The 13813-nt window shown below is 35.6% G+C and overlaps 1 protein-coding gene across 1 annotated transcript in view; it reads left to right on the plus strand.

The window, feature by feature from the left end:
- Window positions 1-13813, plus strand: part of NIPBL (NIPBL cohesin loading factor) — a 100580-nt gene that overhangs the window by 72344 nt on the left and 14423 nt on the right. The window contains 12 exon segments of the mRNA XM_009647317.2: window positions 357-489; window positions 1322-1465; window positions 5819-5908; window positions 6155-6369; window positions 6470-6572; window positions 7483-7581; window positions 7684-7830; window positions 8630-8764; window positions 10233-10331; window positions 11526-11579; window positions 12767-12875; window positions 13442-13578. Coding sequence (XP_009645612.1) covers window positions 357-489; window positions 1322-1465; window positions 5819-5908; window positions 6155-6369; window positions 6470-6572; window positions 7483-7581; window positions 7684-7830; window positions 8630-8764; window positions 10233-10331; window positions 11526-11579; window positions 12767-12875; window positions 13442-13578 — 1465 coding nt within the window.

A 13813-nucleotide genomic window follows, 5' to 3' on the forward strand; every position in this document is an offset into this window, starting at 1 on the left:
ATATCTTGTCACTGTCAGATAAATCAGACCAAGCTTAAGGAATATAGACACATTACTTCATCCATCCAAGTTAATGCAGATTTGAACTCAAAGCAATAAATAAAAAAAATCTTAGGAACAAAATTCTACTATCGTGGATTAGCTGTTTTACTTGCAGTGCAACTTGGAGTGATAACTGTTTAAGCTATTTCTTTGTAAATGAATAAAAATTTTCTGCTAATATTTCAGATTTTATTTTAGAATTACATAAAACTTTTTTTGATTAAACAGGATTACTTCTGTTTACAAAAAAAAAAAAAAAACAAAACTTATATGGCTCTTAAATTTGCTTACAAAATGCATTTTCTTTTAAACAGGTGTGGCAGTAAACAAGGGGAAGAAGATTATCGGCCACTGTTTGAGAACTTCATTCAAGATCTTCTCTCCACAGTCAATAAACCAGAATGGCCAGCTGCAGAGTTGCTACTTAGCTTATTAGGAAGGCTGTTGGTAAGGGATTCTTGGTTTTAACTATAATATTACTTTTTTTTCATATTACAATGAAGACTTGTTTGTTTCAGCTGAAACTACTACAGGAATGTTTTCTGATTGTTGACACATACACAGCGTTTAAAGATTTTCTTACATGTATCACTACGGTGTAATACGTAGATAATGCAATTTGGGTTAAAGGATTATTGATATGGCACTTGTTAAAAGATCATGTGTTTCTCCTGGAAGTCCACTTCCACTGTTCCATGACATTTTCAACATGAAAAAATGCCATCATATAGCATCTGATAAGTGTAGACATTCATTTGGAGTGAACTCAGACTAATAGCTATAACTCTTTCTGTTAAATATCTTCTCTGGACTATTCCTTTAGCACAGAACCTGAAAACAATTATGTGATTTGTTTTTTTACCAATAATAGCATTTACTTATGGTATTTTACAGAATGTGAATAATTTTGTTGACATGTTTTTTGGGGAGTTGTTCTTTAGTATTGCAGTGTAATTAACACAGTAATTTGAGCTGTTTCTTGGAAAAATATTTTGCAGTCCTGTTCCTGGTAAAATGTATCTTTCTTTATACATGTGTAAATAAGGAGGAAGTTGCATTATGGTGCTTAAGATCTATGTAAAAGAGAGAGAGACCCAATAAAGGAAGAAACATTAATGTTAAATAAGTAGTGTATCTGTGATGTAATAGTAAATTAAGTAATTTTATGCAGCATGGAAGTTAGGTGGAATTTTTAGTAAGATCAAGTGATCTCGTGTGAGAAGTATCTCAATTGCACAAATAAATATTTGTTTTTAACAGTTTATTCTGTTTTTCTTAGGTTCACCAGTTCAGTAACAAATCTACAGAAATGGCATTAAGAGTTGCATCACTTGACTATCTTGGAACTGTAGCTGCAAGACTGAGGAAAGATGCAGTCACTAGCAAAATGGATCAAGGATCTATAGCCAGAATCCTCAAACAGGTGCGTGAGAGATCCCATGCCAGCTGGATTGAGATGTATCCATCAAATACTTGACAATTGTAAAGATGTTTGAAAAACTGGTGTTGTGGAGAATCAGTCTTCATCGTTCAGGTTTCTGAATCAAATATACTCAGTTTATAGGTATCACATTTGTTAGCGCATGTCTTCCTTGCGCCATCTCTGTAGTGATCATATGAAGAGGTTAATTACAGTGGTTAAGCCAGTTTTCTTGTGACAGTACAGAGGAAATAATGGAGCAACAGTTAGATTCTGTCTTAAGAGGTCTTAAAAATACATATCTGTGCATTTGCTGTCACAAATTGGTAACTGAGCTTCTGGCCCTCATATACAGGCTTTAGAGAGTAAAACTGTTAGGCCTGTAAGGTTAGTTTTTATGTGATGTAGCTGATTATCGTCATCAGGTTTTGGTGGGGGGTTGTTTGGTTGTTAAACTGGACTTGCGTATATCTTTCATTAGAGAGTGCGTATTTGCATTTCTGCTAATGCTGCTCCAAATCTGCAAGGGTGGCAACAATTATCAAAGCAATGTTTTCATTTGGGCTCTATACAGTACATAGTATGATGAGAAAATCTCAGGTCTTATGTGTACTTTTAAAAATGTGGACTTGCACATTTCTTATGGACACTATACCTTTCTTTCTGAGCTACTAACTGTTCTCAGGATGATCTAAAGTTGAGTAGGCATACCAAGTTCATTTCCCTTTCAGTTACATTAAAGAACTACAGATCCACTGCGTGTATTTTGTGATGACTGTTACAGATCTATGTTGAAGGAAAAACTTCTGCACTTTACAGGCATTCAAATAAAGAATCACAATTCATCTACTCCTTTATGAGGCTGATACTTCCCATAACTTTTGTCAGTTAGCATATACTACAACATATAGTGTCAAATCTTTATGTCCATGGCTTAATGTAATTTATACTTCTATGTGCTAAGGGCTTATGATTCTCCTCTGTTGGCAGTTATTCTGACAGTTCTACATTAGACTTCGTAGGAAAATACTTTAGAAGAATCATTTTTGCTTTCCTTATCTCCAGAAGGTATAATGGTATTGAGATATATTCTAAAAAGATACATACCCAAGTGGTGAACTACCTGAATTTTTCTGTTTGTTTGGGGTTTTTTACAGGATTGGGCAGTAACTAGGCATTGACACCTACAGAAATAAAATTGCTGCAGGCAACTGAGTGCTAAAAGCATTTTTTCAGTTACTCGGGAAACTTAACATCAGTGCTGGTAGACAGTACCATCCATGCAGTGTGGAAGGTATCTACTGTACAGTACCATCAGTCAGGGTAGACAGTGTGGTGTTTATAAATTACTTGTAACGTAAGAACAAATAAATAATTGGAAATATGTGCGTGACAGCTAAGCTTTACTGTGCTGTTCAAATGGCAAGAAAATAAGAAGATCCATTGGTAGTGATACTCAGCTGTCATCATCAGAAACTTAAATTATTATTTCCATTCAGAAATTACTTAGACCTTTACAGGTTTTTCTTTCATGCCTAATTGAATACTTAGACTCTGTTGGATATTTCCTTCTATGCTCTGATATTGTTACCAGGATATTCTCCAATGATTGATGAATGCTTATAACTCTCTCAACTGTGGCTTGGAGTCATGATCCATAGAATGAGATTTAGGAGAAAATCTGTTCTCTTTTGACATTTTTAAACAGATTTTTTTCACAGTAAACTGTCACAGCTTGTCAAGATGATTTCAACATTTGTGCATACTTTTCATTAGCTTATCTCTTGATACACTGATGTTCTGGACTTCAGTACTGTAACTGTACCTTTCTCCACTTGCTGATGTTTGCAAGCTGTATTATGTGCTGTATTCGTGACAAGATTCTCGATCTGTGCTGTTCATACAAAACTTAAGATGGTTATGAGTTTTATGGCTGAAGAAGAAAAATGTTTTGCAGCTGAAGAATTTTAAGCCAGAAATGATTCTTCTACTTCCATTATCAGTATTGAATATGATTAGTTGTGGGCTTCATGGTTTCACTTTGTTCTGGGTTTTTCACTTGTTTGAAAATAGTTGGGCAGTTAAGGTTCATCAAGCAACCCTTTTATTCAGCCAGTTATCCACAGAATTTAACATTGGTTGAAAGCTGGAAATTCGAATCACAATTTGCACATATATTAGAGTGCCAAATGTATATGTAAACCTGTATGAGTATTATGTGCATTGCAGACATGTTTTGAACTCTTTGAACTCATTCATATTGGGGAAAAAAACATCCTTTTGTCTGCTGTAACAACAGCAGCTGCAAGGACCTGTGTATTTCAGTATCATACTAAGGAAAAAAGGGTGGTTTATGGGTTTGATTTTATGCTGTCTTGTAGATACTGAGAAAGCTAGCTTCTGACTCATGCACAAGTTCATTGATACCGAATACTACCAAAAAGTCTGTCCCCATCTTTCTTAAAAGTCCCCTTTAAGTATTGAAAGGCCACAGTAAGGTCTCCCCAGAGCATTCTCTTCTCCAGGGTGAACAACCCTGACTCTCTCAGCTTGTCCTCATAGGAGAGGTGCTCCAGCCCTCTGATAATTTTTGTGGCCCTCCTCTGGACCTGCTCCAATAGGTCCATGTCTTTCCTGTGCTAAGGGCTCCAGAGCTGGACACAGTACTGTGGGGGGGTGTCTCACCAGGGTGGAGGAGGGGGCAGAGTCACCTCCCTCGACCTGCTGGCCACACTGCTTTTGATGCAGCCCAGGGTACGGTTGGCCTTTGGACTGCCAGTGCACATTGCTGGCTCATGTCCAGCTTTTCATCCATCAGTACCCCCAAGTCCCTCTCGGCAGGGCTGCTCTCGATCCTTTCTTCCCCCAGCCTGTATTGATAACAGGGGTTACCCCGACCGAGGTGCAGAGCTTTGCACTTGGCCTTGTTGAACCTCATGAGGTTCACACAGGCGCACCTCTGCAGCCTGTCCAGGTGTCTTTGGATGACAACCCATCCTTCTGGCGTGTCAACTGCACCCCTCAGCTTGGTGTCATCTGCAAACTTGCTGAGGGTGCACTCGATCTCGCTGTCTGTGTCATTGATGAATATATTAAACAGTGCTGGTCCCAGTACAGACCCCTGAGGGACACCACTCATCACCATCTGGCCATCGAGCTGTTGACCACTACCCTCTGGATGCGGCCATCCAACCAATTCCTTATCCACCGAACAGTCCACCCATCAAATCCATAGCTGTCCAATTTAGAGAGCAGGATGTTGGGGGGGACCATGTCAGAGGCTTTGCAGAAGTCCAGATAGATGATGTCCATTGGTTTTCCCTTGTCCACTGTTGTTGTCACACCATCATAGAAAGCCACTAGGTTGGTCAGGCAGGACTTGCCCTTGGTGAAGCCATGCTGGCTATCTTGAATTACCTCCCTGGCCTCCATGTGCCTTGTAAACCTATAGGAAATATAAATATTTCCTATTGAATAGCCTCTTGGAAAAAATACACTGTTTTTAGCATTCATACAGTTTAGATACTACAAACCTGATACATAGTCTCCAACACTAGTTTTCAGACCAATATTTCATATGTACTGCATTTTGTGCATCTTAAAAGTGCTTTGCAGGAAAATTCATATTATTCTATTCTGTAGATAGGCTTTATATGCAGTAGGTGACATTTTTTATAAAATGTGTATTTGTTCTCAAGCTTTTTGACTGATAGAAACTCAGAGAGTGTCATTCTTCAGTGCTAGAGCTCAGAGGTGTTTGGGAGCAATGTCTAAGTTCTTTCCTAGATTGAGCACACTTGCTGCACTTTCTCTGTATGGGAGCTTTAGCCCCGAAAACAGTTATACCAAATATTTTTACAAAGGGATAAATTATTTTTAGTTCTTTGATGTTTCCCATACCTTTTTACTGTTGTCTGTTTCATATTTGTTTTTATTCTTTTATCCTTTGTTCACCTGAAATGTCACTGTTCCATTATTTAACGTTAGTGAAACAGCTAATGGTGACTTTTATAGGTTAAACATTATGTCAGTCTGCTCTGGTGATTTTAGCCCTTCTTTTTTCCTCCATGACAAGGGGTCTTCACACAAGGTCATAGAATGAAAATTAATCAAATCAGTCAGTCTGTTTTAAAATCAGCCTTACTCTGCTCTTAATCTTTTTTAGACTTTAGAGCCAGTCTAATTTGTTTCAGTCTCTATGCAGTTTATAAGCAGTTGTTTAAAAAATTGTTAATGCTCTGCAATTATCAAAACAACTGACTTCAGTGTGTATTATATGTGGACATGCAGATTTTCAGATGATAAATACCACTGTGCCAATATTCTGTTTTATAACTGTATTTCTACTTCTGACAGGTTTCAGGAGGAGAAGATGAAATTCAACAGCTGCAAAAGGCTTTGCTGGATTATCTGGATGAGAATACAGAAACTGATGCATCACTAGTGGTAAATTTCAGCTTTCTGGTGTCAAATGTATATAAAAATAATTTCAGTAGTGTGTACTGTGAATAAAATTATTTTCAGTTATGCATATTAGTGCTTCAATTAAATTGTCACTCTAACATATACTATTGATTGTGTTTTCCAAAATATTGTTGATGCATTAGATTCACTTAATCTCATTATAAATCTGTTAATGTTTCTCTTCTGTATCTGTTTCTGTTTTCTGTGCATCCTGCTATATTTCTCCAGTTTTCTCGAAAGTTTTATATAGCTCAGTGGTTCCGTGATACAACTATGGAGACAGAGAAAGCAATTAAATCTCAGAAGGATGAGGATTCATCTGAAGGAACTCATCATGCAAAAGATGTTGAGACCACAGGACAAATCATGCACAGAGCAGAAAGTCGCAAAAAGTTTCTTCGCAGCATTATTAAAACTGCTCCATCTCAGTTCAGTACATTAAAGTATGTTTCAGTACCACTTATTTCTTTATTAGCCATACATTTGATGTTTTAAATCATTTTTCATAAATATGTGCTAATGAACACATGGAATTTGTTGCAGGATGAATTCTGATACTGTGGACTATGAAGATGCATGTTTGATTGTTCGCTACTTGGCCTCTATGAGGCCGTTTGCCCAGAGCTTCGATATTTATTTGACACAGGTAAACTGTGACGGAACTCTTAGTACAGTGAAACACAGTTGGTTTCTGATTCCAAACACTTTTGTGATAGTGTGCCATATCTGTTCATTGTTGAGCACAGGTATTTAACAGGCCATGATAACGCCATGTGCTTTCATATTCTATGTTGATGACATAAGTGATTATGTTTCTTTTTCTTGTATGAGTTTTCTATGTCATATTGTACATACATTATTTTATTTATCCATGTATGTGCATGGTAAAAACATTATAATTAGATGTACACAGTAAGAGGATAATTACAAAATGTTGAAATAATTTTCACAGTTTCTGTAAGATGCATGCTCACTCAGTGATATTAACTCAGGCAATTGAGCTTAATTTGATTTGAAAATACGAGCCAGCTTGGTCAGTTGCTTGCAGTGCATTTACTGTCACTTTAGAAGGTGTTGTTTGACCAATGTCATTTCTTTGATTTTTCTGGGAGGAGAACACTAAGGTGTTGGCATGGTGACATGGTTGAACTCAAAGTACTAGTTCAGGTTGCATACAGAGCCATTCTTAAAATTGTAGTGCCTAAATCCAACTCTCCTCTTAAAAGAACCATCATGAAAGCCACAAGTGAATGACAAAAGTAGAGTTTAAAATGAAGGGACTTAAAGTGAACGTACAGATGCTGTGTAAATCCTGTTTGGACCACTCTTAGAGATGGAGCAAATCCTAGTAAATATCCATGCTCAGTTATCAGTGCCATGGAACACCACTTGCGTGCACCTTTTTACTGACTGAGAAGATATATTAAATTTTTAGTAGACAGATACTCTTATTTTGGTTAAATTGCTTGCATGTTATTCTGCTGCATTTTTGCCTGTTAAACATTGTTTGCTACCTTCCCAAAGCAATTGAATCTTTGTTTTTGTTCTTTTACTAGATTCTGCGTGTACTTGGTGAAAATGCAATTGCTGTTCGAACAAAAGCCATGAAGTGTTTGTCTGAGGTTGTTGCTGTAGACCCCAGTATTCTAGCCAGGGTAAAAAAGGCAATATCCGTCATGCACGTATGTTCTTCTGTCATGCTTAAAAATAAATCTACATTTCTTATTTTGAATCTGTGTTTCATTTGTTCTTTTTAGCTGGATATGCAACGAGGTGTTCATGGACGGTTAATGGATAACTCCACTAGTGTACGAGAAGCAGCTGTGGAGCTACTTGGCCGATTTGTGCTCTGTCGTCCCCAGCTTGCTGAGCAGTATTATGACATGCTGATTGAAAGAATATTGGTATGGTGACTTGTGATATTTGTGATAAAATAAGAGGTGAAATGAGGAATTTTGCCACATCTCTGAATTCTGAGATACGGGTCATTGAGGGCAGTTCAGTAGTGTGGGTGATGAAGAAAGATCTACCACGCAGTAATCTAAAGATGCTATTTGTAATCCAAAAGATAAAACTGTTTTGCTTTTCTATGCTATTTTTAGTGTTCTAGAAGGCTTCTTATTAGAACTTTTGTACAAAAAGTGTTTTTTGTCTGGGCATTCAGATAAAATACAGTGTTAATTTAACTGTAAGATAACACTAGTTCTTAGCATCCATGTCAGGTTTTTAGTTAAATACTACTCATTTGCTATAGTTACATGACAAAACATGTTTGTGAAGTGTTTTGGATTTAAGTAGCTTCATGTGCATATGCGCATGCATGAAGCAGTTCATCCTGACATTCAGATTCAACAGGTTTTGAATAAGGTAATATGAAGTAGAGCTCCTCATCCATCTCCTTAGACAAAGCCTAGGAAAATGGAAAAGATTGCTGCATGTATCTTACCCATAAGCTTTATCCAAAGGCTTGACGTTTTACAGTCCAGATCCACAATTCTGAGGACTCAGCCAGAACCTTGAGAATTGTTGCAAATAAAGTGGTACAAGTTATGCTGACCTTTTGTATAAATGCACTCCAGAATATTTTAGCTGCCTTTTCTAAACAAATTTTGCAAGTCAGATTGGGTCATCTTCAAATACTAATTCATATAATACATAAATCATATTCTGTATTTGTTTTCAAGAGTGCTTTTCTCTTCACAGGATACTGGTATCAGTGTCAGAAAGAGAGTCATAAAGATACTTAGGGATATCTGCATTGAACAACCAACATTTCCCAAAATTACAGAGATGTGTGTGAAAATGATTCGGAGAGTCAATGATGAAGAAGGCATTAAGGTAGAATGAAATATATCCTTCAGAATTTTAATCATCATTATTTTACTGTTTCTGTGTTTTGGAAAAAACAAATAACCCACCCAAAAAAGTATTGCATTGCTCCTTTGTAATATTTATGACTTTTACTCACTTCTAATTTTTGAAAACAAGTATCTTAGCTTTCTAAAATGCTCTCTGACTTGTTTTTCTTTCTTTTCTATCACCTATTTTCTTGCAGTTCTTGCTGACAATCAAAAGGCTTTAAAAAGTTATTTTCTAGAGGGTTTTTTTTTTTCTTCCTGCAGTTGTTGTTTCTGGTACTTCTGTTTTCTAACAAGTAAGAGTGGTGTATAAAACTTCTTTCTGTGAACAAAATAGACTTCAAGTCAAAATTAAGTACTTTACATTAATATATGCCAGATTTGTAAATTTTGCATATAAAAGTTATAAAGTATTAATCTGTGCTAATTTTCCATTAATTCTGAATGTTCAGTGAATCAGTTATTCCCCCTAAAATGTTACATATGTGATCGTACTCTACTCTTCGTGCAGTGTATATGCAGGACTGCACAAAACTAAGGTGATGTGTTAAATCATAAACCTGGCAATGATTGTTTTGTTTGATTTGGCAAAATAGTTTTTAAATTGTGAGGTAATTAAGAACACACCTGTAATAATTTTGTATCACACTTTCAGTAGGATTTGAAATCTGCAAGTTCAAAACTGCAGCATATATTTTTACCACTTCAGATGCATTAATGCCAGCTGGCTTTCTGAGAAGACTGTTAAATAGATGAACAGCTGGTTCCAAAGTGCTGCTGGGAAAGGAGGATGGCCTTGTTCTCTCTTCTCCTTCCCCTTGCCTTTCTAACAACATCAGAAAAAATGAGACATTATCTTCAATGTATTTTTTTGTGTTTCCATGAATGAGAAGAGCTTCTTACAACCGTATGCCTTATAAGTAATTTGGGAATAATTTTGTTCACTTTCATTCTATTCCATTTTTCCTCTATCCAAAAACATAGGAAGGGAATGTATTTCCTATGTTTGGGTAGAGAGACGTGGCTTCTGTCTCTTTCCCACCTTGTCACAGCTGTTTGAAAACTCAGAAATAACCTACTGTTGCTGCTAGTTCTGCTGTAGAAATTGTAATCGTAGAATGTCATCTTGTGTTCAGCTGTCAGCTTCTCAGGGTACTGTGTTTTCCTGAGGAATGCAAATTAATGCAGGAAGGTGATAACTCCATTTTTTGTACCATCAGTTTCCCAGTGATGATTTTGCTGAAGCTGGCTTAGAGGTCAGTGTAACCCCTGTAATAGTAGATTTGGATCTGTCTCACATAACACTTCCTACAACAGTCTCACTTATGTTGAATAATTCCTTATGAAATGTCACGCATCATCAACAAATCTATTGTATGGATATATTAGAATACCTGTGTGCCAAGATAAGTTTATTTATTTCTGCTAATATTTTTTTTTTCCTTCAGAAATTAGTAAATGAGACATTCCAGAAGCTCTGGTTTACACCAACGCCACACCATGACAAAGAAGCAATGACAAGGAAAATACTAAACATCACTGATGTGGTATGTTAAACAAACACGGGTTAAGTTGTGTGCAAAATCTGATTATGTTTTTAGTATCTTTGAAATATTGTCTGTAGGTTTTTAGAATACAGTAATTTGTCAGATTTTTTTTCATATATGTCTCCTGTCATTGAATATATGCCAAGATTATTCATCTAATAGAACAGGTTACAGGAAAGTAAATGGTCACTGATCTGCTGGCAATGATAACTGGGACCACCATTGTATTCAGGTTGTATAAAATACCTGTTCAGTTAAAACACAACAAATTTCTGTTATATTTAACATTTTCCAGGAATTGCTAGTAGCAGCATATAGTTAAGCCTAAACTAAGAAGTTGTCTCTTAAAAGAAAATCTACCTCCAACAATTGGTAACATTTATTTTGAAAGGTTAATAAGCCATTTTAACAAATACACGGTCATGTTCTCACTCAGGGCAAACTAGTATCTGCATAATTGTATCTACTTTTTAGGAGCAGTGGATTAAATAGCATGTCTCAAAAATAAAAAAATCTGTTTCAAATAAAATGTTTTAATTTGTAGTGCAAATGTGTTGTGTAAAACCACTGTGCTGAGAAGGTGTTTTAGTATCAATTATACCAAGATGTAAATATCAAATAAAAGTACTCGCTTCATTATCTACAATTATGGGTTTAAACTTCATCCTGCTTTTCAATATTTTTACAAAATGGTAGTCTAGTGTGCATTTTTCCATCAGTCAATTTTACTTCAGCTTAATTCTCAATTCTGTCAATTCTACTATGAGCACCTGTGAGCTGTTCTTGATATATGATACCAGTGAAGGGTTGGTTTGTTTACATAAAAATATGTATATGCATATATATACACACATGTTCATTTTTAATATGTCAGGCTTGTATTTGTGCTTTAATCTGTGCAAAATGTTCTGCAAAACCAATGTTTGGTTTATGTTAGAGCCAGCCATCTCCAGTAAAATGTGTAGGCTTTGTGTTGTATGGAATACAAATTCTGGAATCACTTAAATGGTGAGAACTATTTTGCAAATGCAGAAGACAGTTTCTAATCTCCACAGAAATAAAATCATTGTACTGAATGCATATGAAAATATTTCAATGCATATTTACTGGTCTTTTAAGATGACATCTGTATTGAAGTAATTTTTCCTCAGATGCCTTTTTTATTAACCAGTTTATTCTCAAAAATACTTCCAGGTTGCAGCTTGTAGAGATACAGGGTATGATTGGTTTGAACAGCTTCTTCAAAATGTAAGTGATGAATTTTGAATGTATGGTACAATCATTGCTAGAATTTTAACATTTCTTTTGGTACTAAAACACACAGAAGGGGGACTACAAGAGCAGTCAATCCTTTACAGTAGACAAATTCAACTCCTGCCCTTTAAGCATCTGGCTCTTTTAATCTTCATTGGTGCAGTTTTTCTTTGTCTTTGACATTAATCTCTGTCTTTCCATGGGATCTGTTTTAAAAAGACTTCATTTCTTGGTTTGGGACAGGTTTTGTTTGGTTGGCTTTGATTTCATAATCTCTTCTATAATGAGTGACATAATATGAAGTCCACAACTAAGATGCTTAATCCTGAAATGAGGCATCTATTGTAATGTAGAGGGTAGATAGATGTGTTTCCACATCCAATATATTTGTTACACGAGTATATAGAAGCAGTGAATCTTCAGACTATAGGTTACTCCTATTTTACTCTGATTTTTCTAAGAACTGAGGTTGCTTTGTTTATATCTCTTAACCTGTGTTATCGTTCTCCTCTTCATCTTGTATGCACTGCTTAATTTTCAAGCAAAACATTTTTTTGATTTTACTTTAGGCTGGAGTGCCACGAAAATAGGTAGCCAAGTAAACCAGAGCCTCTTAATGCCTGCACTGAAGAAAAGGCTATAGTATGGTCTCAATCCTTCTTAGATATTAAAGGATCTTCATGGACACAATTTCAGTACCCAAAGTCAAACAAAAGAAGGCTAACTGATTAAAATGTTCATAAAACGGGTTCATCTTCGTTTGGTATTTTTGCTTAGTGTCAAAAACAACATTCCTTTTGAATTTGCTCTTTTTTTCCTAATAATTTTAAAATCCTTCTAACTCCTATTAGTTAATGCTGCCAAATATGACTACATTATTGTTTTCTGCATTATTTCATTAAGCACAAAGTTAGCTTTAATCACAGTGCAAAAATCAGTAGAACTTTTCTCTTCTGCTTTTTTATTGCAGTTAATTTTTCTTTACTTCTCTTGCATTTTGGTTTCATTTTTTACTTCCCTTAATTTTTTTTTCACCATGTAACTTTTATGGTGAAGTTAAGTAAATACTTTTGTAGTGTAAAACCTTTGTATATCCGTAGTAGTTGTTATAAAACCAGCAGTATCCAATGTAAATGAATGCACCCTTAATACTAAATCATTTTCTGTTTCATCTGCTACAGCTGTTGAAGTCAGAAGAGGATGCCTCATATAAACCTGTGAAGAAAGCCTGTACTCAACTTGTTGACAATTTGGTTGAGCACATTCTTAAATATGAGGAATCTTTATCAGGTAATACTATTTACAACATGGTAGCTAAACTCCTTGGAATTTTACATGATACTGTAACAGTGGTTGTTCACATTACTATTGTGAAATTTACTATTACAAAATTCCTGTTACAAAACGAATGGTGGTGAATTACTGCTTTTAAGTTAATTACGAACTTTTGAGCACTGTATAATAATAAAGCCTAATTTTCACTATCTAATCCCAGTCACTGAACTACTTTTAAAATAACTTGTTCAAACTTCTAGATCACTAAATCCAAAATAAACATGGCAAGTTTTATTCTCATTGGCATGTTCTAGAGTTGTAATAGGAATCATTGGCTGGGCCCATGTTTTGTGTACAGTAAGTAGTTTAAAAACTAGTGGTGTCTTTGAAACATTTTTGCTTCTTTTTTTCACGTATGTGGTGATCACATACAAATGTTAACACATTATGTTCTCATCTCTAATAAGAATATACGGTATCGATCTTGAAAGAGATTCAAATTGTGTTTAAGCCATATGTTTTTCACTGTTCAAACATTACTTGGACTTAATATCCTTTTTGTATTTTCTAATCTTTTGCAGATTCTGACAACAAAGGTGTGAATTCTGGTCGCTTGGTTGCTTGCATAACCACTCTGTTCTTATTCAGCAAAATCAGGCCCCAGCTAATGGTCAAACATGCCATGACCATGCAGCCATACCTGACCACTAAATGTAGTGTAAGTAGAGAAAATGAGTCTTTTTTTTTCCCCAGATAATTAAGAATGGAAATGAATGGCTGTCTTGTATACTTGATGAAATTGAAGGTAGGAAAAAAAGAATTAAAATTGTGTTTTTATTTCATGGGCATCATAGCTTCTGAAGGTACTAGGTCCTTCTGATGATCTCTGTAGCTTCTAAGTTACTGTTCCTCACCCTCTACCTCCACTTTTTGCAGCCAAATGAAGCTGAAAC

The sequence above is a fragment of the Egretta garzetta genome, unplaced genomic scaffold (genome assembly GCF_000687185.1).
Source record: "Egretta garzetta isolate BGI_Z169 unplaced genomic scaffold, ASM68718v1 scaffold59, whole genome shotgun sequence".
Lineage (NCBI taxonomy): Eukaryota > Metazoa > Chordata > Aves > Pelecaniformes > Ardeidae > Egretta > Egretta garzetta.